The sequence below is a fragment of the Phoxinus phoxinus genome, assembly GCF_949152265.1.
Source record: "Phoxinus phoxinus genome assembly, chromosome: 15".
NCBI lineage: Eukaryota > Metazoa > Chordata > Actinopteri > Cypriniformes > Leuciscidae > Phoxinus > Phoxinus phoxinus.
Window position 1 is genome coordinate 10,079,088 of NC_136890.1, and position 26,528 is coordinate 10,105,615.

Here is a 26,528-nt window from a genome sequence, read left to right on the forward strand (position 1 = left end):
CAACTCTAAATATCTTAATTAGGTCCCACTTTATATTAAGTGGCTTTAAGTACTATGTACTTACATCGAAAAATAAGTACAATGTACTTATTGTGTTCATGTTGTATTGTAAAACACTTTTGCTGCTATTGTGGTGTGATACGGTAAGGTTAGGGACAGGTGTGCTGGTATGGTTAAGTTTAAGGGTGGGTTAAGGTGTAAGGGACATGTCAACAGTGTAATTACAAATGTAATTACATACATTAATTACAGCTGTAATTACATGCAGGTATTTTAAAAATATAAGTACAATGTAAAAACATGTATGTACACAATAAGTCCATTGTATCAAATTAGTAATTTCAATGTAAGTACATAGTACTTAAAGCCACTTAATATAAAGTGGGACCCTTAATTAAATAAAAAGAGCTTCTACTGTTATCATACAAGCAAACACACATTAAACCATGCAGGTCAATTTAACCCTGTCAAATTGAGCTTATGTTACCTCATGAAGCACAAGAGAAACCAATCTAAGCCTGTAAAACACCTCACCTCTTACTAACCCACATAGACACACACAAACTCATCTTATGTAAGGATTACTGAAAGAATGACACACGACTAACACATGACCCGTACCTCGGAGGCCCTCTAAAGAGTGCTAAGAAAGACCTATTAACTTATGTTGTAGTCAGTGTATGCTTTTCCCTGTAAGCTTTTTGTTTTTCTATGCATTTTTTCCCCCAGTTAGTTGTACTTTTACATTTAGATTAATGAAGTTAATCTTTTATAACACTGTAATAATTTAATAACACTGTTAAATGTAATCTTTAGCATATTTCTAAATGTATATTAATTTTTCATACTGTACATTACACTATTGTCCAGATTATGTTCAGTTTGAGTTTGCTTTCTCTTTTCTTTCGCCCTGCCTGTCAGTTTCGTTATTAGTTACTATGGTTACATTTGATTTGTCATTCTGTTCAGCTGTGCGTGATTAATTACCTTTGTTTGTCTCTTGTATTTAAGCTCATATGTTTCTGTTCTTAGTTGTCCGGTCTAGTCAATGTTTATCAGTTGTTGCTTTGCCTACCTTCATCTTTGTTACTTTATGTGGATTATTAATTAAAGACTTTTGACTTTCATCATCTTCGTCGTGTATTGGAGGTGCCAATATTTGTAAAAATCTGTTTTCAAGACAAAAATTGTCACTACTGAAAACACTATTATGTTCCAAAAATGCTTTGTACAAGTAAAGATACACAACGTATCCTTTCATATAAAGCCCAAAATGAAAGGATTGTTGAATCTTGAATCTAATAATTTTAGCTCATTTTCATGAATGGTGCCAATAATTTTGGAGTTGGCTGTGCAGTTTATTTATTATATATTTATATTTACTTGTTGTATTATATTATAAGACCAGGAACATGTATTAATACAAAAGGGTAAGGAAAAGTAAATATGATCACACTAGATTTTAAGCTAACTTTAAGAGCTACTCTGTAAAAGATTCACAAATAAGGATAAATCAAGCCTTTGATTATTTTTTATCATTGAAATCATCCATAGATGCCTAATCTGTGGGCTTGATGTGCTCATGCTTACAGGACTGAGACCATCTGGTTGGCATGGAAACCCAAAGGTTTTGGCGCACACTTGGCTGGTGACCTCATCGCTCCCACACCTCCCAGGAGATCCTCCATGCACCATCTGACTTCCTTCCCCTCTGAGCGGTTGTCCTATCGGTCCATCTCTCTATCACTCCATCATTGTCCTCTATCACGTAGACAGCAATAATTATCCTCCCAAAGTCCACTTCCTCCCTTCTTCTTCCCTTCTAGCCAATCACACTGCAGAGTTGGGTCACCGAGAAGGGCCTCTCATTTAAACATGACATTTCCTGTTAAAGATACAGTCCGTCCCCCTCACTTCCTCCCCCCTCAATCTTTTTCAAACAAGCTTTTGATTTTTCTCAGGGTTCTGAAATTAGGTTAACTTCCTATTGCACTTAATTGCTGTGATCTAGAAATGTCCACACTGGGATGTTAGAAGAAAACAGTAGAGAGAATAAAGTGATGTCATTAGAGGAACATTTCACCTAAAAACAAAATTGCCATTATTTGCTCTCCCTGAAGACATTTCAAAACTGCCTGCTGTTATTTTGTCAGTGAAATAAAAAGTGAGAAATTATAAAGAATCTTTACGCATTACATTTAGCATACAATTACATTTCATAGTCATCATGGTTCTTCAGAAATTAAAAAAAGGAGGGGAAAAAAAGAGAAAACATACAATAGCTTGAGAAGAACATTCTAGTGTATAATAGTAATATATTTCTGTTATAATTTCTTCAATCAAACTTCAATCTAAACAAATTTAGGAAATATCTTAAATTATTGCATTATACTTTTATGTTTAACGGGTTATTTCAATTTTAGGAATAAAGAATGTTTACGAGCTGTTTAATTCATTTTTATTAAAAAAATTAATTAACACAAAATTAGGTTGCAATCACACTGGCAGCTTTGTTCTAAACAGGGCACGGTTTGCATGAAAAATTGGTAATGTAAAAGCTGTCATGCGGACCTGTGAGCGTAATGTGGTACCTAACCTTACCTGTAGGATCTTCCTAACATTGTCCGGGAAGCAGACACACTCTGTCATTTCAAATCTAGACTAAAAACACATCTCTTCGGCCTAGCATAACACATAACACATTATAGACTTCTATAACTCAATGTTAGGCTGCATAGTTTAGATCAGCAGGAACCGGGAACACTTCCCATAAGCCCTGATGTACTTGTTACATCATAAGAAGGATGGCGTCTACGCTAATATTAGTCTCTCTGTTTATCCCGAGGTTTACCGCAATCCGCCGGACCCAGGCCGTATCCAGATCTGATGAAGGACCTGCACCTGGACACGACGACAACGCAGTCCTGAAGTGTCAACTAGTCTCTCCCCTGTGAAGGCCTCCTTCCCTTTACCTCTGTACAGATAAAACGTTGTCGGGATAATTCCGGTTCATGAGGCTATGCGAAAGCGATAAAAAAGTCTGTATTATACATTATTCAAGACTTGTACCTTGGAACCTATTGCATGGTTTGCGTTCTCGAGTCACCAGGCACTGTTTTGTGCAAATGAGTGGACAGATCGCATTAAGGGTTTTCTGTTGGAGCGGTGTCGTGTTAGTAGCCCCTAAGTTAATAACTAATGATATTTATGAGGAAGTGAATCAATCAAAACTAACTTTAGCTGGACAATAACTTTATTCTAGAGCTGCAATAAAGTCAAAACAATCACTGTTACTTTAATTTCCTATTATCACTGTAAAGCTGCTTTGAAACGATCTGTATTGTAAAAAGCGCTATATAAATGAAGGTGACTTGACTTGACTAGGAGGAGGTCTGAGCTTGGTTGCAGTGGAACTGTGGCTCGATTCACATGAATGTGAAGCAAATTGAACTCGGGTTCACACTAGTTCAGGAAATAAAGTTACATGCGCATGTGTTTTAGACGATGACAATGTCATTGATTCAACAAAATACATGTACAGTGGTGATGATTTACCTTGGATGTGAGTTAGAGTTAGTGCAATGTAATAGTGCAGAATGAGTGCAATCTGAGCAGCAAATGAATGGCTCGCAATCAGCTGTCTCCTCAAAAGAACCTGAAAGTGTTGAAAACGACAGAAATGAAGACATACAGTACAGTACAACACACATACAGTAGATACAAGTGTCGATCACTCTGCTGCGCCTAATAGAACCTCAACATTGACGTGCGTGATTACATGCTCCGCCCCGCAGCGCGGGTATAAACATAGAAGTGGACGCAGGCACCAGTTGCCTTTAGCTTCGGAGCCGATCGGATGTCTCTGAAGATTTAGTACTGTTTACACAGCAAGCAAGTGTGTCAGTGTTCTTGCGGGAAGACCTCCCAGTGTTGGTGTTTCTACAGCGCGAGTGGAGCGGTGATCGCGAGCTTCTTGAGCTCTTAACTGCTGTTTTAACAGCATAAAATTTCTGTTTGTTTGTTCTTACGGTTGGTTAGAGGGCGAGAAGTGAGTACTTCACTGTTTCAATATGCTGCGGTCATTCCCTGTGTGCTCCGGCACTGGGTTACCTTCCCAGAGGAGGGCTGGGGTGCCGTCCGAGCTGGGTGATCTGAGGATCACAGTGAGTGACAATACGCCCGGCAAAGCCCCATGGATCCCTCACTCCTCCTTCACACCACAACTGGTGGAGCTCCCCGATGAACCCGCTGGTCCCTCTGTAGTGGACCGACCAGGTGTTTCATTCGGGGCCCCTCCAGAGGACAGGATGTCTATCGCAGCATCGGAAGGGGAGCTGGGCTCTGGAGATAACGACTCGGCTGCGCTGCCTCCCTCTGGGAGACCAGCGTTGCCCAAGCCAGATCCAGAGATGACAGCTATGCTAAAAAAGGCGGTAGGGCTCGTGTGGAACCCTCCATCGTGTCTCGAACCGTCTTGGTTGGATGATTGGTTTCTCGGGGCGGGCCGGGCTGTTCCGCCCCTGTGCCTTTCTTTCCTGAAGTGCATGAGGAGCTTACGAGGGCATGGATCGCTGCCCCACCTCGGGTACGTCTGTGGTCTCCTGGGCCTGGTTCGTAGAAGCGTAAGAGCTTCCCAACCGGTCCGGACCAGATTGTGACTATCAGACTCGGCTATGCGATTCATGATCGCCGACACCCGCTCAAGTTCAGTGATAATCATCACACTAGGTGTTGAGCAGAGATGCTCCTGAAAGTTCAGTGATATTCATCACACCTAGTGTTGAGCAGTGCTCCTGTCTTGTGCACGCATGTTGATGTCCTACTGGCGAAGGACACGATATAGCCGCTCCCTGCAGCCGATATGAGGGCCAGTTTTAAAAAGAACTTGTTCTTCATGTACCTAGTGTGAGGTGGTTCGTGACCATCTTGGCCCTGTGTCACTTGAGACGGGCCCTTTCTCGAAAGCCTCAGTCCAAGTTACTACACAGAGAGGCATCTCAGAATGCCCCGCCCCCAAGCTTGGTCTGCAGCGTTCGACCTGAAAGACATGTACTTCAGATTCTCTAGCCTTCGGCACCACAGGCCATCCTGCGTGTGCGTTTGAGGGTTCGAAGTATCAGTACAGAGTCCTACCCTTCGAGTGCTCCATAGCCAGTCGGGTCTTCAGGTTAACTGGGAGAGAGCAATCTCGCCCACGGGCTGAGTATCTCTTTTCCAGTATGGAGATGGGCTCGCTCCTACATGCCTCTTCAAGAAGAGAGTGTGTCAGGTTGGTGCTACATAAAAGAAGTGAGAAAGGGTCCCACTGAAAGATGTTTCAGAGGCTCCTGGGGCATATGGCAGACGCAGCTGCATGGCTTCCTCCATATGAAGACCGCTTCAGCACTGGCTTAGGCTGAGTCCCGAGGTGACCGTGGCAGAGCGGCATGCCCTGTGTGACAACAGATCCCCCCGGCCTGCCGCCAAACCCTCAGCCCGTGATCAGACCTTCTGTTCTTCGGGCCAACTGCTCCTAGAACGACATCGACTGAGGGGCCATGTACAAAGGGCATGCTTTAACAGAGGCCTGGGAGACCTCCGACTGCATTGGCATCCATTGCCTCGAGTTGTTGCATTTCACCTCGCGTTGAACCACCGCTGCTCAGCGAGCTGGTACTCTACTAGAGGGTAGGGACTTGCTAGCTTTCGGTCAATGAGTTGTGCCTGGAATTCGGGCCGGCTAACTCTCACGAGCTGAGACCCCGGCCTGGATGTGTGCCCAAGGCTCCTACCTCTCCCTAAAAGGTGGGACCAGGTGGTGAGCCTGCAAGCGCTGCCCCGGAGGAGGCAGACCCAGCCCTGGCTTTCTCTGTCAGCTACATATTGTAGCTTTAAATGTCTCTGTACAATCCCAATATACACCTCCACATCAATGGCTATGTTTACATGCAACCAAATAATCCGTTAGTAATCGGATTGACGACTCAATCGGACTGAATAGCCCTCATGTAAACACCTTGATCGATCCCATTGAGCTCGACCTGAATGAAATTGAAAGGGGTGGTTTATTCCTTTTCTAATCCGATCGAGAGAACATGCAAACCCTTGAACGGATTGAAAACCAAAACTGGAATGGACTGCGGATGTGCAATGATGTAGAAATAGTGCAATTACGTACAATGATTGGTTGTTGTTGTTGTATGACTGTCATTCTAGAGCCGAGAGAACTCGCCGGCATCTCTGCATAGAACTGATGTATAGATTTCTCCTTGCGTAAGAGAGATTCAAGTGTCATTTTTTGATGCACTGTCAGACTGTGTTAAGTGAAAAAGTTTTTCCAAAGTACTCATGAGCACATCTGGCTATATTTAACAGAGTAGCATGACGGTTTCTCATGCAATGCCATCTGAAGGCTCAAAGGTAGTTCACATTCAACAGAGTTCCTGCCTTGCCCTACAGTACATGTAATGATATTTCTCTGGATTCCCTGAATCTTTTCACAATATTATGAATGGTAGACAGTGAAATACCTAAATTCTTTGCAATTCTCTTACGGTATTTGGCAGAAAGTGATGAGCCATAACCCATCTTTGACTGAGATGCTCCTTTTACACTCCATCATGATACCCTCACCTATTACCAGTTTACCTACTTATTGTGGACTGTTTCAAAAGAGTTTCACTTGGATATTCTATAAGCTTTTCACTCTTATTTTGCCTCTGTCTCAACTTTTTTGGAGTGTGTTGCAGCCATCAAAATCAAAAAGTTGGTCAGTGAAAACTTTGAAAACCTTTTCTTTGTACTTTTGTCATTTAAATAAAGGTTAAAGATAATTAACAAATCACAGATTCTGCATTTTACAAAATGTCCCAACTTTTCTGGATTTGGGTTTGTATTATGGACTGTGCATGTATGTGGTGACGTAGGATGACAACAAACGCACCAGGGAACAATCGCACTCAGAATCAGACTGTAGCAAATGTGCCAATGTGAAAGCCCCTTTAATTAAAACTAAATCCATATAATAATCCCATGATGGGAATCCCTAAAATGCTCATATATATATGAAGCGTTTTACAATACTCTTTAAGTGTCTAACCCTAACACTAACTTTTAGGGACAGTGGACTGGTAATGTCCAAATAAGGGGGCATCCATTTGTTATTTTAATAAACATACACTGCATATGTTATAATTGCATAGTGTTTTATAATGTACAAAAATACACTGAGGTCCAAATAGTATCTGTATAAATCAGGGTTATTATCTAAACTAAATCTAACTAAAACCATAAAAATAAAAAATAAACATTTTCATTACTTAAAGCAAAATATGTTAAATGGACAAAAACTTGTTTTTATTTCAGCTAGTTGCAAGGCAATATTTCTAAATAAATAAATAAATAAAATCTAATTCATAATATTAACAACAACTATAATAGTATATCAATGATACACTGGTATAAATAACATCTAACACTACTTACATTTCTATAGGAATCTAAGCAATGGGGAATTTCACGTGAGGGCAAAAGATTTCCGCACACAGATTTCACTGTTGGTCACACAAATGTTCTGCTTTGAACAAAAGAAAGCTGCTTGGGTTAAATATTACTTCAGTGTGAGTTGTGCTTCATGCATTGCTACACTATCAACAATAGACAACTGGATATTACTCTTAAAATGTCACAGAAATTTTGCTAATGTGACACACCTTAACTGCTCTATCTTCTTAACAGCCATGAGTGAGTTTTCATAGCGGTTCTTCTTCCAGCTCTGCTCTTCTCTTTTAGTACTTCCCGTCCCTGTTGTTTATATGCGATTGCCCACTTGAAAGACCTCAGTTACGAGGCAAGATTTGACCTCTGACCTCATGCCCTGCACAACCCTTGGGTGAGATGAAGGTGCAAGACCACAGTGAGGCTACGCTGAAGCTGGGAGATACTCATCAGGTGGCCACAACACAAGCTTTGGTCCAACCCCGAAGCTCTGGGCCTCGTAACCACTAGTGTGCAGCCTGCCCATCTGCCCTGTTATTATGGCCATAGAGCTAGTGTCTCTTAAAATACACATCACAGTGCAAGTACACACAGTAATGGGCCCTGGAGTATACATTACAACACCATCAAACACTAGTGTACTCTAAAATACACATCACGGCACATACACACAACTTTATGTTTTTAGGGTATTTACATCTATATATCCCTTACATACTGTATGTCTATGTCAAACATATTGAGGCACACCACACATAACAGTTGGGAACATTGCCCCGGGCCTCATCACAGGAAGGGACCACTAAGGACCTCAAAAGTACAGGGTACTTATTGGGCCAGAGGAAAAGCATTACAATTTAGTCCCAGGCCCCATTCATTTTTACCATGCTCTAAAAATACTTCAAAAGTGACAGTAAATACATTTATAATGTTACTAAAGATTTACATTTCAAATAAAATCTGTTCTTTTGAAAGAATTCTGTAAAAAAAAATCGACCATTTCCACAAAAATATCAATCAGCATATTTGTTTTCAACATTGTGGGTGATATGTTCAGATCACATGACCAGTCAAAGTCCAAGACCACTGTCATATTGGCTAAAGTAACAAACAAAAAAATTACAGTTCAAAGTGGAAAAATTATCCATTGAGGTAAAAGCTGTAGATGCTGGTTGCGACAGTACTAATTAACTCAATTCTTAATTTTTTAAAACTATGTATGATGCTGCAATTTGTAATAAAGTTAAAATAAAATAAAATAAAGTTTGCACACAACACAATCCCCCCCTCTAACAACAAATTCAAATTAATTTCACTCATAATTTGTAGGTGGATTCTGTCCTTGAAGCAAGTACTGCTATCGTTGGTTTTTAACCATGAATCACTCAGGGGAAGCACTGGAATGTTATTTTTGATTTCTTGTAAATCTGAATCACATTTGTAACGGTCTTGGTCTGTTTTGGTTTTGTTTTCATTCTGTTCCCTCTTACTGTTTGCCTAAATTGTGTTTGCCTGTTAGTTTCCCTAGTTACTTATTAGTTTTACATCTGTTTCTAATTCTGTTAATTACCTTTCCCAGTGTATTTAAATCCTAAGTTCTGTCAGTTCCTTGTTCGGTATTGTTTGAGTTAAAGGTACAATATGTAAGATTTTTGTAATAAGATATTCCAAAAATCACTTGCACAGTGTGATATATTTCCAGCAGTTGTGTACTTACAATATTTTTAATTTCAGAGAAATTTCAATTTTAAATAATGGCTCATCCCTGGTCATTGTCGCCTGTTAATTATGTAATATCCACGTTCTCCCTGGTTTCCGCTTGTACTGCCATAGTAACCATGGCGACATACGTGGACAACTGTGTTTCGTCTAGCGGCACGCTCACGCTGTTGTTGTTTCGTTCAAACATTATGGACCATGGCCAGCAGACTTTGGGACAAAAGGAGAAATAAAACGAGGGTCAATATCAGCTTGCCGTTTTCGAAATTCCTAGAGCTCCACGTCCGTGACTAACTTCAACTTGACAGAGACACCTCTCTTGCATGTATTTGCATTAGACAGGTGAAATGCGATGAAATGTTAGAATACGATCAGTATCTTATTCTAATGTTGATCTAGCTTACTGCTAGTCACATACAGCCACTCAAATGCAGTTTAGTATGATAGTGTAACGTTAGACCAAGTGAAACAGCGCTGCGTTACCTCACAAGTTTAATTAGTCAAATAAACTGACCTGTGTGAGTAGTAATTCAGCACTTGCGGGTAGTTCGGTAGAATAAATGTCCATATTCCTTCATATCCGCAGGACTCGCGTGTGACGCTGATATCTGTCTGAAAATATGCTATTAAATGCTGAAAATAGTGTTAGTATTGTTAAATAAAGCATTTCTTTGGATCTCCTACGTTGTGCGCATATCATGTGGGATCATATCTCCTTACTACTAGTACATGACAGCACAGACACCTGTTTCTAGACAGCACAGACACCAGCATGGACAATGTATTTTTACCTTCGACCCTCCCTAGCCTTCATCTGTCCCCTGCTCAGCCAGTCCTCCAGCCCCACCTCTGCTGGTTGTTGTCAGCCCTTCATCATCTCCTGCAATGCCAAGCACTCCGGTCGAGCTTCAGGTCCTGCAACCACCATCAGCACCTGAGCTGATAGATCCAGTGGCTCCGATTTCGGCCTCAGAGTCTCGGCCCATCGACCTGTCGGCTCCATTTTGGCTCCTCCCACCTTCGGCTCCACCAGACACCCTAGGCCTTTTGACTCCCCCGGGTTCACCTCTGCCACAGACTTGAGGATCTTCCGCTACGCTGCGTTCCTCCACCCCTGTGGCTGCAGCAGGCTCCTCCTTCCCCCTGGTCCTCCATCACACTGGTATCGCCTCAGTCCTTGGGCAGTCTGGCTCCTCAGACGATTGTCGCCTTGGCATCGCCTAGGCCTCTTGTGCCAGCGACGTCTATCTTCTCCATCGGCTCTCCGTCTTAATCAGTCCGATCTGGGTCTGTGCCAGACAACTATCATCATCGCCGCCAGGGTCTCATTATCAGGCTGTCATCATTCCTCCGCCAGCTGCGATCACCATCCCTTCGCTTACTCCTCTTAGCATCCCTGCACCATATCCACGGCCTCCTCCTATGCCTCCAGCTTCACCTCATCAAGCTATAAGGTCACGCATTCTGGGAAGGGGGGAGTACTGTCACATTCTTCAGTAACCAGACAAGTCACTTCTGCACTACATTTCCCATGATCCTTCCTGGCTCCCACCTGCACACTCTCCTCAATCATCCACACCTGCCATCAATCACCTTCATTAGCTCCACTACATTTAAAGCTTGCTTCACACACTCTGATTTTTTAAAAATTATTATTAAATAATTAAATTGGACAGATTCAGTACAGATTCATTTTCTGCTACAAAATTTTTTTTGGTAAAATTTGAATGTGCTCAAAGGCTTGTGGGTGACTAGAGGGCGCAAAGGATATGTGTGATGCATTCTTCAAAATAAGCCAAATGAAGGACGCGAAACGAAGGCTGCATTCCAAGGATACTTGAAATTGAGATGTGCTTAGACGTCACTTGATGACTTGACAGCCTTGATATGCAGCCTGTCTAGGACACAGCCTTCCGATTGAGAAGCACCCATAGAAAATAACTAAACTGTTGAATAAAATTATGCTTTCATAATAACAAATTTTCCTTAATTTTTTTTAATTAGTAACTCTTTAAATTATTCAAATCATGTGTTTAAATAACTCCTCATTAAAATAAAGCTGATTTCTTTTTTTTAATATTAGATGAAACGCTTAAACTTAAAATAAGTTGAAGTACTAAAACTGAAAAAAAAGAAAGAATGCGAAATAAACTCGCAGTGGCTAGCTGTGGTTTCTATGTGATTTGAGTAGGAGGAGCTGGCTGAAAAATAAATAAAGGCTAGTGACGTGATTTACAGTTATTACATTGTGATGAAAGATTAGAAAGACATTTTTTTATTTGGAAAACTGTGTATGAACAGATAAATGGTGCACGATAAGAGACTGAGGAAAGAATAAGTAAACAGGGTCCATACCAAGTCAAATAATATTTGCTCGTAAGTAATATTGGCTTTCATACAAACCAAAATCTTTCTTTGATGAGCAAGAACTTAAAGCTGTAACATTCTATTTAGAGCTCATACCATGTCAATAAATCTTTCAGTGTTATATCAAATCATGGAGTCATGAGGGCTGGACTCACCCCTTGCTGCAGTCGTTCAGTAGAGGTGACTGAAATGGGTTCCTCTGTCAAATGAGCCTCAGTGGTGGTGCTTTCCCTGAAATCACTGTGGCCTCCAGAGGGACAGTTCATAATCATGTACTCTGCATCCTCTGCTAAACATAAAACAAATAAACACATAAAATTGTAATTTATTATATTATATTATATAAACATTCATTAAACTGTAAGAACCAAAAACCCAAAGTGGAGCTATAAACTGAAGTATGAAGAAGTTAGACATCCATAACAGAAGTCATTTACATATAAAAGTCTTAAGATATGGTGGTAAAAATGACCTTTTTATATTGGTTATATGAGAGTAGCGGTCTTTGAATTGAACACTGTCCCCCCAATCTTACCATGACCTTCCATGACTCACTTTATCCTGCAAAATGGGTAAAGTTTAGTCAATCACTACAGCTGCAGGTGGATCTGCAGTGTTTCCAGACAGATATGGAAAAAACTGTATAAAACATGACAGCTTTATTGGAGCTGTGCTGCAGTGATAGCGTACATATTGGACGTTTAAAGAATTCTGTGGTGAAAATCAAGCTTTTAATATTGTTTATGTCTATGTGGTGTTTTTAATATACTTTAAGACAAACCATGAGCAAAGTCACAAGTCAACACCATTGCTGAGTGTTTTCTCCTTAAAACTGCAGTGAAAAAAACCCCCTCTCAAAAACGTGGTTTGAAATCGCCAGTATTCCTTACGTCACAAACTGCATTGCAACCAATCCCGTCAACGTGCCCGGCTTTAGCATTTCATGAACTATGCTACGAAGCAGGGAGTATCAAGAGAAGCCAGATTATCCCGGTTTATTTTTCTGTTGATAAGAAAAATTGTGTACATTTAGCTATATAGCGGGTGAATTATGTATATGATGTATAGTATGATTTTATGATGAACTATATGCCTTTCTATAAGCGTTAAGGATGCTGATTTTTAGGCAGCTGTCTGACTCTGAGATGGCGAATGGTAACATGGTTTGTTTAACATTAGCAAACACATTATTAGCTGTTTGATAACATAGTCAAGCAAAAGGCTTATCATATTATTTACAGTTATGTGTCCGGCGTTGTAGAGAGCGATATATAAAACGCATTACCATGATACATCGACTTGTAGGCGAGACTGTTTAATTCACTCTTTCACTTCTTCTGAAACAATTTCTGGTTCAAACATATGAATTAAACCAGTATTTCCATATTTGTGGGTCCGCATATACTAAATTAAGCAAGGGTGTGGAGTTACATTCAAGCTATTTTAAGGCATGAATATTTTTTTTCACAGGAAAAAAAGTTTAAATATGTAATTTTGATGATCAAAGAGGAGTTTTAAGGGATAAGATGATTGACTACGGGGGACTTTAACAAAAGAGCACTCTTTGTACGTTGGAATTTAATCAGTCTGCTACTGTCAATGTTTTGCTACATGGACGTACAGACCTCCTTGCTTCCTGGATTATTTTGTTTCTTTTGGTTTAGTTAATAGATGAGTTTTTGTTTTGTAAATAAACCCAGCATTTGAGTTCATCTCCTTCTGCGACATTACCAGTTTTACTGTATTTTTGATCAAATTAATACAGCCTTGGTGTGAGCGTAAAGGTCCTTGCACACCAAGTCCGAAATTTTCGTATGCATGTTTTCATATTCGTCATTCGGTGGCTCTGAATTGTCAAAACGCCTCTCAAAATGCTTGCTACGGATGCAAAAAACGCAGAAAATCAAACCTGATCTGATTTATTTAAAAAAAAATTATGAGAGAATTTCGGACTCAGTGTGCAAGGACCATAAGGGTCTTCTTTCAAAAACATTAAAAAAATCTTTCCTACTTCAAACATTGGAACAGCAGTGTATATTATATACAGTCACACATTTACTTCATATAACCAAGTGTTTACCTGGTGTGTCCTTATTGTCCTGTAGTTTATATAGCAGCTCTGAGATGGATTTTTTCTGGGCCTGAGCAATATAACTGAGATTCTCACTGTCCAGAACCAGCAAGAACGCCTGCAGGTCCGAAACCAGCCGAGCCAGCACTACAAAATCAAAGAAAACATACATATGCATCATCAATAAACACAATTAAATGATTTTTCACATTTTTCAGAATTCAAAGAATAACAGCTTGATTGGAAATTACTCTGTATAAAAATCCTTGATTTTTCTTTGTCTTCATACATCGAAGTCTAAGGCTCTGAGACTGACACTGTTTATGATTATTTGATGTTTAACTATGCAATGTGATGATTTCTAAATTGTAGTAATATTTGATGGATATATGATGGATTTTTCTTTGTTTTAGATTGAAAGTCTGTACCTTGGGACCAAGGTAAAACAATCAAATCTATACATAAAAGACTTTTGAAATTCAGTTAGCAGAAACCGATGATGAAGGCTTGAAGAAAAGTTAACTATCTGCCTGACTAACCTGTTATAACTACAGTTCAATCTTTTCAGGAGAGAGGTATTTAAATCAAGTCATGCTGAATTATCAGAATGATCATTACTGAGTTTTCAGATTTTCAATCATTGTTTCAACAGCTGATTTTATGACCGAAGCGGAGGGCTCCTAAACTGCTGGTTTATTTACTCTCTAAGCTGAATAAGTGTGTTCTATATTGCTTCGAATGATTTACTAAAGTGACTTTAAAACAATGTTAGAGTGTATTCCTGCAGCCGAACCCATTCATCACATTAGACTAATATCCACACAAACATCAGCACATGTGCCCCTAACACTGAAGTTCTACCTTTACTGTTGACCTAAAGAGTTATTTTAATATTGAATTAAACACATTTCTCCCATCCTGAATAGCTGAAATTGTGAAATCATGCTGTGATATTTGGTGATTTGAGAAGGAAATGAGGCCTTTACCTGTTTTATAATGGTTTAAAGTGAAGCCTGCTCTCTGTCTTATCCTTATTATGTTGGCTACAGACAAACAGGCCACTGTTCAAGCCCTCACCACAGTAAACATACAGGGACTCCACACACTGTGTATATTACACAGAGACATCAGTGGGCCTTTGTGCAGCAGTCAATCCTCTCTCACTCTTTCTCACACATATTTTAAAGTATTACACTTCAGAACATAACTTAATCTGAACTATGAAATAGGGACCATGAACCACCTAGCAACCACATAGCAACATGTTAAAAAACAACCTTTTGCACAGGTAAGTGTCACTCATATTTTCTTCAGAAAATATAAAAACCTAGCTGCATACCCCTGTTCAACCATCTTTCTCTCTTGTGAAAAAGAAGTATGCTTAATAGTATTGAATGTGCATTTGTAGCGTACTTCAAATATTTAAAAAAATATATATAATGGCAGATAATATAATATTAATAAAACAAAATGCCACTTAAGTGTACTTAAAGTTACACTTTCATGACTGTTTCTTAACACACTAAAGTACACTTAAAAAGTGAACCTTGTAATGTCAATCTAAAAGTTTGAATAATATTGTTTTAATAAGCTTAAGTTGTGTTATAGTAGACTTATTTGAAGTAGTAGACTTATAGAAGTGTTTTCATGTGTCGATCTTATTTTGATGTGTTGACTAACATTAAAAGCATCTGTAAAGTACTTGATTTGGTAACACTTTACTTGAAGGGGTGTGCATAAGACATGACACCTTCATAATCATGACATGACACATGATGTATTGGTTTTTGTCAAGTTGTCATAACAAAGGCATCTCAAACAATGTCATATTTGCAATAAAATGTCATAATTGAGCGAATTACACATAATGACAGTTGTCATAAACATGCATAAAATCTCTTTCATATTCATGACGTGTCATGTCATGATTATGAAGGTGTCATGTGAGTCTTGCACACCCCCTCAAGTAAAGTGTTACCAAAATATTTAAATACATGACATTACATTTTCAATAGAACTTACATTAAAGTATATTTTATTTAACCATAAATGCTTGGCAGTACATATAGCAGTACATTTTAACCATATTTCAAAGACAATATAAGTAATAATGAAATAACATATGAATATGTACTTAAGTCCTAATTAAGTGGGTCAGAAAAGCACTCTAAAGTATATTATTGCCATATACTCTTTTTAATGTATGCTAAAGTGCATTTCTTTTTTATTTAATTAAAAAAAAAAAAATTTTAAGTGTATCAAAAGAACATTAAATCGTAAGGTCAGATATTGCTAGTCCGGACACACAATGTAGCAATTTGATCTCTGGTGAAAAACCTCAACACAGGCCAGCTGTTGTGATAGAGCTGAATGGTCCTTTGACAAGCTCTCTGTAGGGAACCCCATAAAGACCTAGTACGTAAAGCCTTTGAAACACATGGGTAGTGTTATTTCACTACTCGTTTTAAAATATAAGTTTTCAGTCAATCAATCTAGTTTGATACCGCAAACTTATCACATTAAAAATTTAGTTTTCTTCTAGGAAAAAGTTTGATGACATTTTTTTTTAAAAGCATCACATTATTGTGAGTATCCTGAGATAATCAGATAATCCTTTTGTAGCAAAGGCTGCTACATTAAAATTATGATCCAATAGAGAATGTGAATGTGACGTCACGCGTTTTACTCTGCGTTGCATTTCGGGAAGGCGCCGCCATCTTTGCAGGATACGCTATCCGTTGCCATGGTTTCTTCAACAGTGAGACCGAGAGAAATAGCGGCAGAGAGAGAGAGCAGCTTGATATTTGTTTGCATTTTGCGATACGGCGCAGTTTCTTGGGAATAAATGGAGAAGGAGGAAGCGAATGGAAAGTGGCTCTATCAAGAGAGAAGAAAAAACAACGCCAGGCAGCGCTATTTAGAGAAACTGCTTGACATCAACAACATGGACCCGTACGACCTGCCAGCTACAGAATGGACGAAAGACCCAGAAGCACTACCACCTTTCACACACCCTGACATAGTCAATTAACGTTACCTGGTTTTTGGTATCAGTGCCAAGATGCAAGAGTTCAGAAGCTTTCAGTCATTAGAAGCCTATAAACAAGTCTGCTGCGGCTGGGTGCAAGACTTAAAACCAGTAAAAGTCGTCAGCTCAGTCATACTTGAGGTTTCTGGCATCATTAGTATGTGGAAATAAATCTGATATGAATCTGATACGTGCATTTGTACCTGCCGCGTAAGCGGACAGATCATACATTCTGTCAATGCGAGTCGTACGTCATTGAAAAAAAGTTACTTTTTGAAACATTTTGTGGTACAGTCAGATATATATATAACAAATTAAACAACTTTGACTAGCAGACTTTTCATTTAGTTTGTTTGTGTTAAATAAAAGGCGATCTGGCGCTAAAATGTGTTGCTTTTTTTGTCGTCCCATCTGTCAGTTTATTGACAAGCAGTTTCTCTAAATAGCGCTGCATGGCGTTGTTTTTTCTTCTCTCTTGATAGTCACTTTCCTTTCGCTTCCTCCTTCTCCATTTATTCCCAAGAAACTGCGCCGTATCGCAAAATGTAAACAAATATCAAGCTGCTCTCTCTCTCTGAAATGCAACGCAGCGTGACGTAGGTTCACATTCTCTATACCAGGCTAATTGTCTAGTATGTTTTTGGCTAAGCTAACAAACTAATCAGTTAATGTTATGCTAAGGTAGCAGGTTAATCGTCTGATATTAAAGCAAGTGGAAACCGTGCTCCGGAGTGTTTCCGCGGGCCCCCCACACCATGTGCCTTGTGTCCGCTGAGGTTAAGGCAAGCTGAACACACATTTACAGCCTTCTCTAAGTTAATTCTTTATTCTCTAATCTTGATATTTTTTCTCCTCTAGTATAACAAGAAGTCTAATAACTCTTTCTCAATTGCGCATTAAATATTACACTAGAAGAATTGTGACTTGGTAAGCAAGTGCTCTCCAGCACTTGTGTTATTTACACGACAGAGAAGAAAAGTGTAAACGTTGTTTTATCTGAGGCAGAGCTTTAATCATTTGCCAGAGAAAGGATCACCGGATCCAAGAGGTGCAGTTTCAAAGAATGTCCCTTGAGTCTTCTTTACAATCAAATCTCACTGAAACCTGCAGTCAATGGAAAATCGTCAGCTTTGACAATCAATGACATACAAAAAAATACTAAGCTTATGTGAATAAAATCCTTTTTAGATCAAGGTTGGTCAATTTAAACTCAAATAAGACCAAAATGCACTCCAATAATTTTACAAACTCCTGAGCTTGAAACTGAACTTACAGTCAATCTATGCAAACCACTGCTCTCAGTTAGCACTGTCTGTTTTCCCAAATAGGATACCAGAGTTGAGCATCTTGATTGTGTCTATTCAGAAGAACTCAATCCCATGTCTGCAGGGTGCAGTTGTGGTTTAGATCTCCAGCTGTGGCTACATCTCCAGGGAATAAATCTTAATTCCCATGGGTTTATACAGGGTCATGGGCGAGTACTAGTAGACATCTACCAATGCCTTAGCAGCCTTATTAAAAACAAACATTTCAAGAACATAAAAAAAAGCTATGAGAATGCAGTAAATCCCACCACAACTCACTTAATTTTCTAAAAGAGAGCTCTATCTACAACCAATGATTTGCAAGCTTAGATGGAATCTGTTGACTTGCTTTTATTGCACAGATTTGAGGGAAAACTGTACAGGATTGGCATTTTCATTGTGTGAATGGGTCAATAACAAAAACGAGTGTGCAAGATAAAATATATATATATATTTTTTTTTTTAAATCTCAACAAAAGTTTAAATTTAATTGTCATGAAATGTTAATTAGGAGTAAACATCAAGTAAAAGATAATGCATATTTTCTTTACACATCTTAATTTATTTTACAGAGACTAATTGACCTTGACACAGTCATGAGAGTCTGCTGGGGTCCTCCCTATGATATAATTTCCTATTTTTTCTCTACGTTGGTTGCACCACATGACAATTATTGGTGAACATAGATAGATAGATAGATAGATAGATAGATAGATAGATAGATAGATAGATAGATAGATAGATAGATAGATAGATAGATAGATAGATAGATAGAAAAAACAATAAAATTGGTCCCAAGATGAGGCCTTATGGAACCCCATTGGGGCAAGCATGGTTAAAAAGTGAGGAGTTAAATAGATCCTTCAAACTATTTAAATATATTAAAACCTCTTAAATACTCTACTACAGCTTTTTTTCTGCACTTGGGTTCTGTTCTTCACACTTGACAGAACGAAGCAGCCAGAATTGAATCTAGCGAACAGCACATTGAATTGAATCTCCTCCGCCCAGCTCCACGAGGAACCACCTCACCAACCAAAACCCAATCTGCAAACTCTCTTGTTCCCGGGGCAGGGGGACCTTTCCATCAGGGCTTATGCTCAGGTGCTCCATGACAAAGCATTAAAGCTGTGCAATGGTGAAACTAGGAAGAAGGGTTTCTTCTAAAGAGGCCTTAAAACCCAAATTCCCTCGTCGGAGCTGTGCAATTTCCACCAATGGAACTATGGGGAATTAGTGGAGCACATGTAGCACCTTGAGAAAATGAGAGCTCTTCAGAAGTGGAGCCCTTCAGCTCCCCCAATCACAAAGCAGCACTCTCCGAAGCAACCAGGTATGCTCCAGCTTCCCACAAAGGCCTCCCAAGGTATGGCTGTCTGAGAGATCCCAAGTCTAGAGGTTGCAAGACCAGTGGTCTCAGTGGCCCTGACTCCGGGGGTCCCAGAGGCCCTATTTACAGTGGTTCTAGTGGTCCTATGTCCAGTAGTCTCAAGTCCAATGATCCCAAAGGTTCAGAGTCCAGTGATCCAGAGTCCGGGTGTCACCAGCTTTCACTGTCTCTGCTACAGAAGGCACCCAGAGGCACAAGCTCTCCCAATCTTGCTCACAGAGGATGTCCCAACAGGTCTACGCAAAGAGACAGGTAAGTGTAATGAGCATCAAAGAGGCGCACCCTCCTCGAACCTCACCAACAGCCTTAATAGCAGGCCCTGGGAGCAAGGTCGGTGCTTTGACATACCATTCGCCACAAATCCTAAGGGATGCATAACCTCACGACTTGGCAATCTCTGCTGCTACTCACCGCAAGCTACTCACCTCAGGTATTCAGAACAATCTGGTTTGGCTATCAAATTCAGTTCTTCAGGCGCCCGCCCAGATACAGTGGCATTCTTTATAGGAGAGGAGAGAACGTTGCTGTCCTTCGGGAAGAGATTGCAGTTCTCCTAGTGAAAGAAGAGATAGAGCCTGACTTCCGGTGACGCAATGCTGTAAGCAGCAACCTTGAAGTTGAGCTCGGTCCAACCAAATACTAAATAACCTTACAAAATACATCACAAATTGACAATGGCAACATCTTCAAGAAACAGACCTGCAAATAAACAAGATGCGTCAAAAGAGAAGAATGATCATTTGAAATCAAATCAACATGCTAGCAACGACAGCGATAGCCCAGAATCCAAAATACTAGCCGAGCTAGAAAAGTTAAGGTCAGAAAACCAGGAAGGACATACTCCGACAAAAATATCCCTCAAGAAGCTGGAGACATCAATGGAAGAACTGAAAAGTGAAATGACAAAGCTAGAGAAAAGAACCATGGAGGCAAGACCGTATAAGTGCTGCTGAAAACGACGGCAGGAGATATGGGATAGCTATACGCTATCTGCTACGCCGAGAGAGCTAACAGCTAGATTTGAAGATTTGCAGAACAGAACAAGACATAACAATCTGAGGATCTATCGAGTGGCTGAGGGCAGCGAGGGGAAAAATGTGGAGACATTTGTCAAGAAGCAGATTCAAGCTGTTCTTAAACCAATGCCGGACGTGAATATGTAAATAGAAAGAGCACACCGCTCTACAGCTTCCATACCGAAAGACCCCAATGCTAAACCCAGGTCTTTAGTCGTCAGATTTGTGGATTACTCAGTCAATGACAAGATCCTTCGACAAGCATGGAGCCAAAAGCTAATATACAAGGAGCAAATATACTTCGACCACGATTACTCTCCGGAATTGCAGAGGAAGAGAACACAAGTGTGAAATGTCATCAAACAACTAAAGGAGAAGAACATTAAAGCCAAGTGCCTTTATCCAGCGCAACTGAAAATGACCATGGAAACTGGGGAACAGTCCTACCCCACGCTCACAGAGGCTCTTCCAGTCCAGGCGAAATACAATATACATCCAAAGGGCACAGATGGAGGGAGAGATGTCCTGCTACAGGTGGGATGTTGTGGGGGAGAGGCGGGAGGAAGGTGCAGCGGGAGCGTTGCCTTCTGCGGATCTTACTGCGGTCTTCGAATAAGAGAGTGACGCGAATGCAGAGACTTAGTCCTTTTTGTATGGATACTAGGGCTGTCACTTTTGAGAAAAATCTAATTCGAACGGATATCAAATACCAAGCTATGTATTCGAATATATTCAAATAACTTTTAATGAAGATTATTATTATTGTGTATTAAAGCGCCTTGCGATAGTTTGCACGTTGGCTTGACGCTTGATGAATAGATCATCTGCGGTGATGCGTGTTGCAGCGCGCCGTCATATCTGACCATAACATACAGCCTGTAACACGCTTTAAAAATAACATGTTTAAAAAAAAAAAAAAAAAAAAAACGGTCTAATCAGACTATTAGAGATTAGAGATCTATTACTGATTAGACTATAAAAAATGTGCTACACATGGCACTTTAAAAACCGGATAGTTTATTTGTAGTTCGATTACGGATATTTCACGTCATGTTTAAATGCATATTCAGTATATCGAGTAAAAAGTGACAGCCCTAATGGATACGCATAACGTTAGGACCACTAACTTTTCCTTTTAGTCTCAATGGATGGAGCTCAGCTGAACTGTGAGTGAGTACGCACAATGAGCAGCAACCGCTCCACGAGTTGGACGACAGCAGCCAAGACACCTTGTGTGAATCCCACGGAGGAACTGTCACCATCCTCTGCCCAGGTCACACTGAGATATGGTTTGCTTAGGTTAAAGGTACTTTTTATTTATTTTTCTATTGGCCTACAGCAAACCATTTGGGTATGTGGAAGTTCATTGTTGTCAGGGACCAAGCAGTTAAGCAAGAGGAGTCGCAAGGGAAGTTTCATAAGTAAGGATATTTATTTCCCAAAAATCATAATAACAAAAATAAAGATAAAGTTTTGGGCCCAAAAAAAGGGTCAAATACACAGACAATAACTGAAGCTCTGAACATAAAAGACTCAAAACAAAAAAATACAACGTTGTATTTTGTGTTTATATTGTTACTGTCACCTTGAGAGTTTTAGTCAGGTTAATGGTAGAGCTTTGTTATCAGGTATGTTTAAACGTCAAGAATGAGTGATATAAGTAGGCGTAAGGATAGACCCCAAACATGTCCGCATAACTGGTATGAATAGTCTAAACTGCATTAGCTATAATGTTAAGGGCTTAGGTAATCCAATCAAGAGGAAAAAAATATTTAGCCAACTTAAACAATTACATTGCTCTATAGCAATGATCCAAGAAACCCATCTGTCAGAAAAAGAGCATTTAAAGCTTAAAAGAGAATGGGTGGATCAGGTATTCAGCTCTTCATTTGAAAAGGGGCAAAAAAGGGGCGTGGCTATCCTCTAATAAATCCATATACAGAAACAGTTAAAGATAAAAATGGTAGATATGTCTTGGTAAAGGGAGATATTAGTGGCACAAGAGTAACACTGCTCAATATATATGCCCCAAACGAAGACTGCTCTGTCTTTTTTAAAGACATAGCAACTTTATTAGCAGGAACAGGGGTTGTGTTAATAGGAGGCGTTAATTTGTCCTGAGACAAAATATGGATAGGCTACCTGCAGAAGTTGGCTCAGTATCTAGAAAGTCCACCACACTACAGGCAATGATGAACGAATTGGGCTTAGTGGATGTATGGAGGCACCTACACCTCAAAGAGAAGGACTTTACTTTTATGTCACATGTTCATGGCAGCTACTCCAGATCTCTTTAGGGTCAATGAGTGTAATATAGAGCCAATCACCATATCTGATCACGCTCCAATCACCTTAAAAAGTAAATATAGGGCCAACCAAAGCATTTAAATACTGGAGACTCAATGTCTCATTGTTAAATGATGATTTAATTAAACAAAAAATACACAAGGGGCCCTATCTTGCACCCAGCGCAATTGACTTTGAACACCGACGCATGTATCATTCCTATTTTGCACCCGCGCACAGCGGACTTTTCCCTCCACAGACGCACGTCGGTAAATTAGGAAATTAACTTGCGCTCGCGGGGGCGGTTCAGCGCAAAGAGGAGGCGTGTTCCGGCGCAAAACTTCCATGGTGCTATTTTCCAGTTTTAGAAAGCAATTGCGCCATTGACCAGGAAAAAAACAGTCTAAAGACAGTGGCGCGTTGCGCGTTAGTGATATGGTATTTTAAGGGCGCGTGCTTGGCCATAATGTTAACGCGCATCCACTTTGATTCTATAATATAAACAGATGCAGCAGTTTTCATTTTTGCAAATCATACATTATTACAAGGAAAAATATTAACACACGAGGAAAATCATTGTTGTGTCCGTGAAGATGTGAAAAAGATCTATCTAGATAATAAAAAATAAAAAAAATCTAGATTAGATTAGGAGAGAATACAATGCTGAATAAAGTCTTATTTTGTGTTATTTTTGGACCAAAAAGTATTTTCGATGCTTCAAAAACTTCTAACTAACCCACTGATGTCACATGGACTACTTTGATGATGTTTATATTACCTTTATGGACATGGACAGTATACTGTATATACAGCTTCAATGGAGGGACAGAAATCTCTCGGACTAAATCTAAAATATCTTAAACTGTGTTCCGAAGATGAACGGAGGTCTTACGGGCTTAGAACGACATGAGGGTGAGTCATTAATGACATTATTTTCATTTTTGGGTGAACTAACCCTTTAACGTTAACGTTATTAACGTTACATTGCTTCCTGATATCACATGCGCAAACAAATAACCTATATTTATATATGTTTATACTACAGGGCCGTTGAATGCTTGTATCTGATAACCGAGAAGCTCTTGTAATTATTACTTTACCCCACCTCTCCATGCCGAGTGATGCAGTAAACACAGCCTAGCTAACGTTAGCTGGCTACGATTTCAGTACAGTAATATCAAAGATCCTTGCTCCTCCTCAATTATCTGGTAATATTCTATTCACAAAATACAACCAAACGTACGGTAATGTTAAAATTTACTTGTTAAAAGTAATCCCGGGCCCTATTTGCGCTGGTCCGCCGATTAGAACAGGAAAATGCTCCACAGTGCTCTGGAATCTAACTGCTGCTAAGCAACGAAACTAGGAGTACGACCGGTTTAAGATGGCGGCCGTATTTCTCGGTGCCCAGCGGCCAATAGGGCATCTAGTCTCTATATAATATCTATGATACAAACTAACAGGACAACACACCTGAAACAAGGGACCTAATAATTAACATGACTAGGGATAACAGAATACAATTAATAAGACAGAGAAACAAGGTACAAACTGAATGCAAAAACCAAAGACAGTGAAACCACAAACATGACACAATAAACACTGTTACATAGTGTTACATGCACTGAAAGAGACAAGGAAAAAACTGGACGACCTACTAACCTACAAAGCTTTAAGATTTACATTTAAATAGTTTAACTGAAAACAAGGGAAAACAAAAGGACCAGACAAAAAAGCACAATGGGGGTCAAAAACCGGATAAAACCCGGCCGAATGTTGACAGGTCTTATGAAAGACACTTCAGACAATACTCTTCATATTAAAAATGAATGGGAAATGGAACCTAATACAATTATAGAGGATGAAACATGGGAAGACATATGTCGGGCAAGTCATACAGGGATTGGAAGTCAAATGTGGAACGAATTTGACTGGAAGATAAAGATAAGATTCTTTAGGACCCCTCTTAAGGTATCAATGTTTAAAAACAATGCCCCCAACATTTGCTGGAGGAACTGTGGCATGATGGGGGATCATACCCACATATTCAGGGACTGCTCTGTGATACCAACATACTGGAAAGACATTAAAGAGGAAGTGGGTAAAGTTTTCAAGATGGATTTTTCTCTGGACCCTTTAATTTTTTACTGGAGAAAATACCTGAAAACTTGCTTTCTAAGGACCAACGCCACATGTTACATACTTTGTTAATGATTGCAAGAAAAATTATCACTATTAACTGGTTGAAGCCTAGCCCCCCTATAATAGCCCAGTGGATACAAAAAGTCAGGTTAGGGTTAGGGTTAGGGTTAGGGTTAGGTTAGGGTTAGGGTTAGGGTTAGGGGTTGTACGGTTAGTCCGTACAATGGAAAATATGACTGCTATTTTACAGTTGAAATTACCTGTGTTTGTAAGAAGATGGACTCCTGTCATTCTAGGCCTTGATTTAGAATAATAGCTTGAACATACTGTGATATGCAATTATGTATTTACCCTGCTTCTATGTAGTCAATATATATCTTGAACGTTTCTCAACCACAAGGTGACTTTTTTGTGTGTGTTTTGTGTGTTCTGTTGCTTTAACCTCTCATTGAGAGAGTGTTTGTGGGTTTATGTTGGTACTGTATTGCATAAATTGGCAGCAATGTTTAATATGGGCAATAAAGTAAAAAAAAAAAAAAAAAAAAGAAGAGATAGAGCCTGTCCCTCCAGCTAAGATGAAGGGGTTTTAAAGCCCTTACTTCATCGTATCCAAGAAAGGAGATGAGTTGAGACCAATTTTAGATCTGTTTTTACATCGATATCGCAGTATAGGGATCGTAGTTGATACATGATACGTATGGGCCAGCTGCACCGCGGTTCAGAATGCATGTGATTCGCAGATTATTTGCAAAGTTTAACCATCATTGAGTGAAAGTTTATCATTTGAATGTGTTTTTAAGTCGAGTCAGGCATCAAGCGCAAGAGGACTCACGCACTGTTTTCTGTGCGCATAAACAGACAGCACGTGACCGGCGAATTCAGTCCCTTTTTCTTTCTTTTGAGCTTAAACGGACACGTGCAGGCAAAATTAAGTCAAAATGCCGGTCTCTGCGAATATCCTTGTAAACAAAGTCAGTTATATGTTGTAAACAATTAAGAAAGAAAATGGATGCGTGTCATTTATATTAAGTCTGTGCATTAATCTTAAAGGGAAAGCAGCCTAATGTTCCCGCAGCCGTTTGTCAACAATGGTGATAAAACAACCAAAGTGGAAAATTACTTTTGTAGCTTTAAAGGTGCATTAAGCAACTTTTCATGTTAAAAATACCCATTTTCTAACCCATACATGCTTAAACAATTGCCTGATGGGATGAATGAGCCCTTCTCTGATCACTGAGATTGTCTCTATAATCCAGTAAAGTAAAATAAATAAGAGGGATTCGGGCCGGAATTTTAGACTGGGCGTGACGTCATGCGCGTTCACGGCACGCTCACATAGCTATGTCTGGCAGGTTTGTGTATTCGCCGGCATTCTCCGTAGAAGATGGATTGTAAGAGACCTGCTTGTAGTTCATTTCAAGTCAAGTCAAGTCAAGTCAAGTCAAGTCACCTTTATTTATATAGCGCTTTTTACAATACAGATTGTATCAAAGCAGCTTCACAGTGATAACATGAAAATAATACAAAAAACTATTTCATCATCGTCCACCTTTAAGGCAGATCTATAATATTGTTGAATATTAAATGTCCCCATGTAGTCCATTTCAAAGTAGTTCAGTCAAAACTTTTGACTCTCTTTTCCAGCATTTTAGACACAGTTGCTCCTCTGTGCTTAAAGAAGATTAAATCAAATGGTCCAACGCCGTGGTACAATGAGCACACTCAGGCC

The 26,528-nt window shown here is 39.6% G+C and overlaps 1 protein-coding gene across 3 annotated transcripts in view; it reads right to left on the minus strand.

The window, feature by feature from the left end:
• LOC307011710 (actin filament-associated protein 1-like 2) overlaps window positions 1-26,528 on the minus strand; it is a 61,329-nt gene that overhangs the window by 24,307 nt on the left and 10,494 nt on the right. The window contains exons 2-3 of one of the 3 annotated variants that reach the window (XM_079637692.1): window positions 13,643-13,780; window positions 11,718-11,848 (exon numbers count right to left, since the gene is read on the minus strand). In XM_079637692.1, coding sequence (XP_079493818.1) covers window positions 11,718-11,848; window positions 13,643-13,780 — 269 coding nt within the window. Of the gene's footprint in view, window positions 1-1,590; window positions 1,698-11,717; window positions 11,852-13,642; window positions 13,781-26,528 lie in introns of those variants that run through there. The other 2 variants (XM_079637691.1, XM_079637693.1) reach the window with 2 other exon arrangements.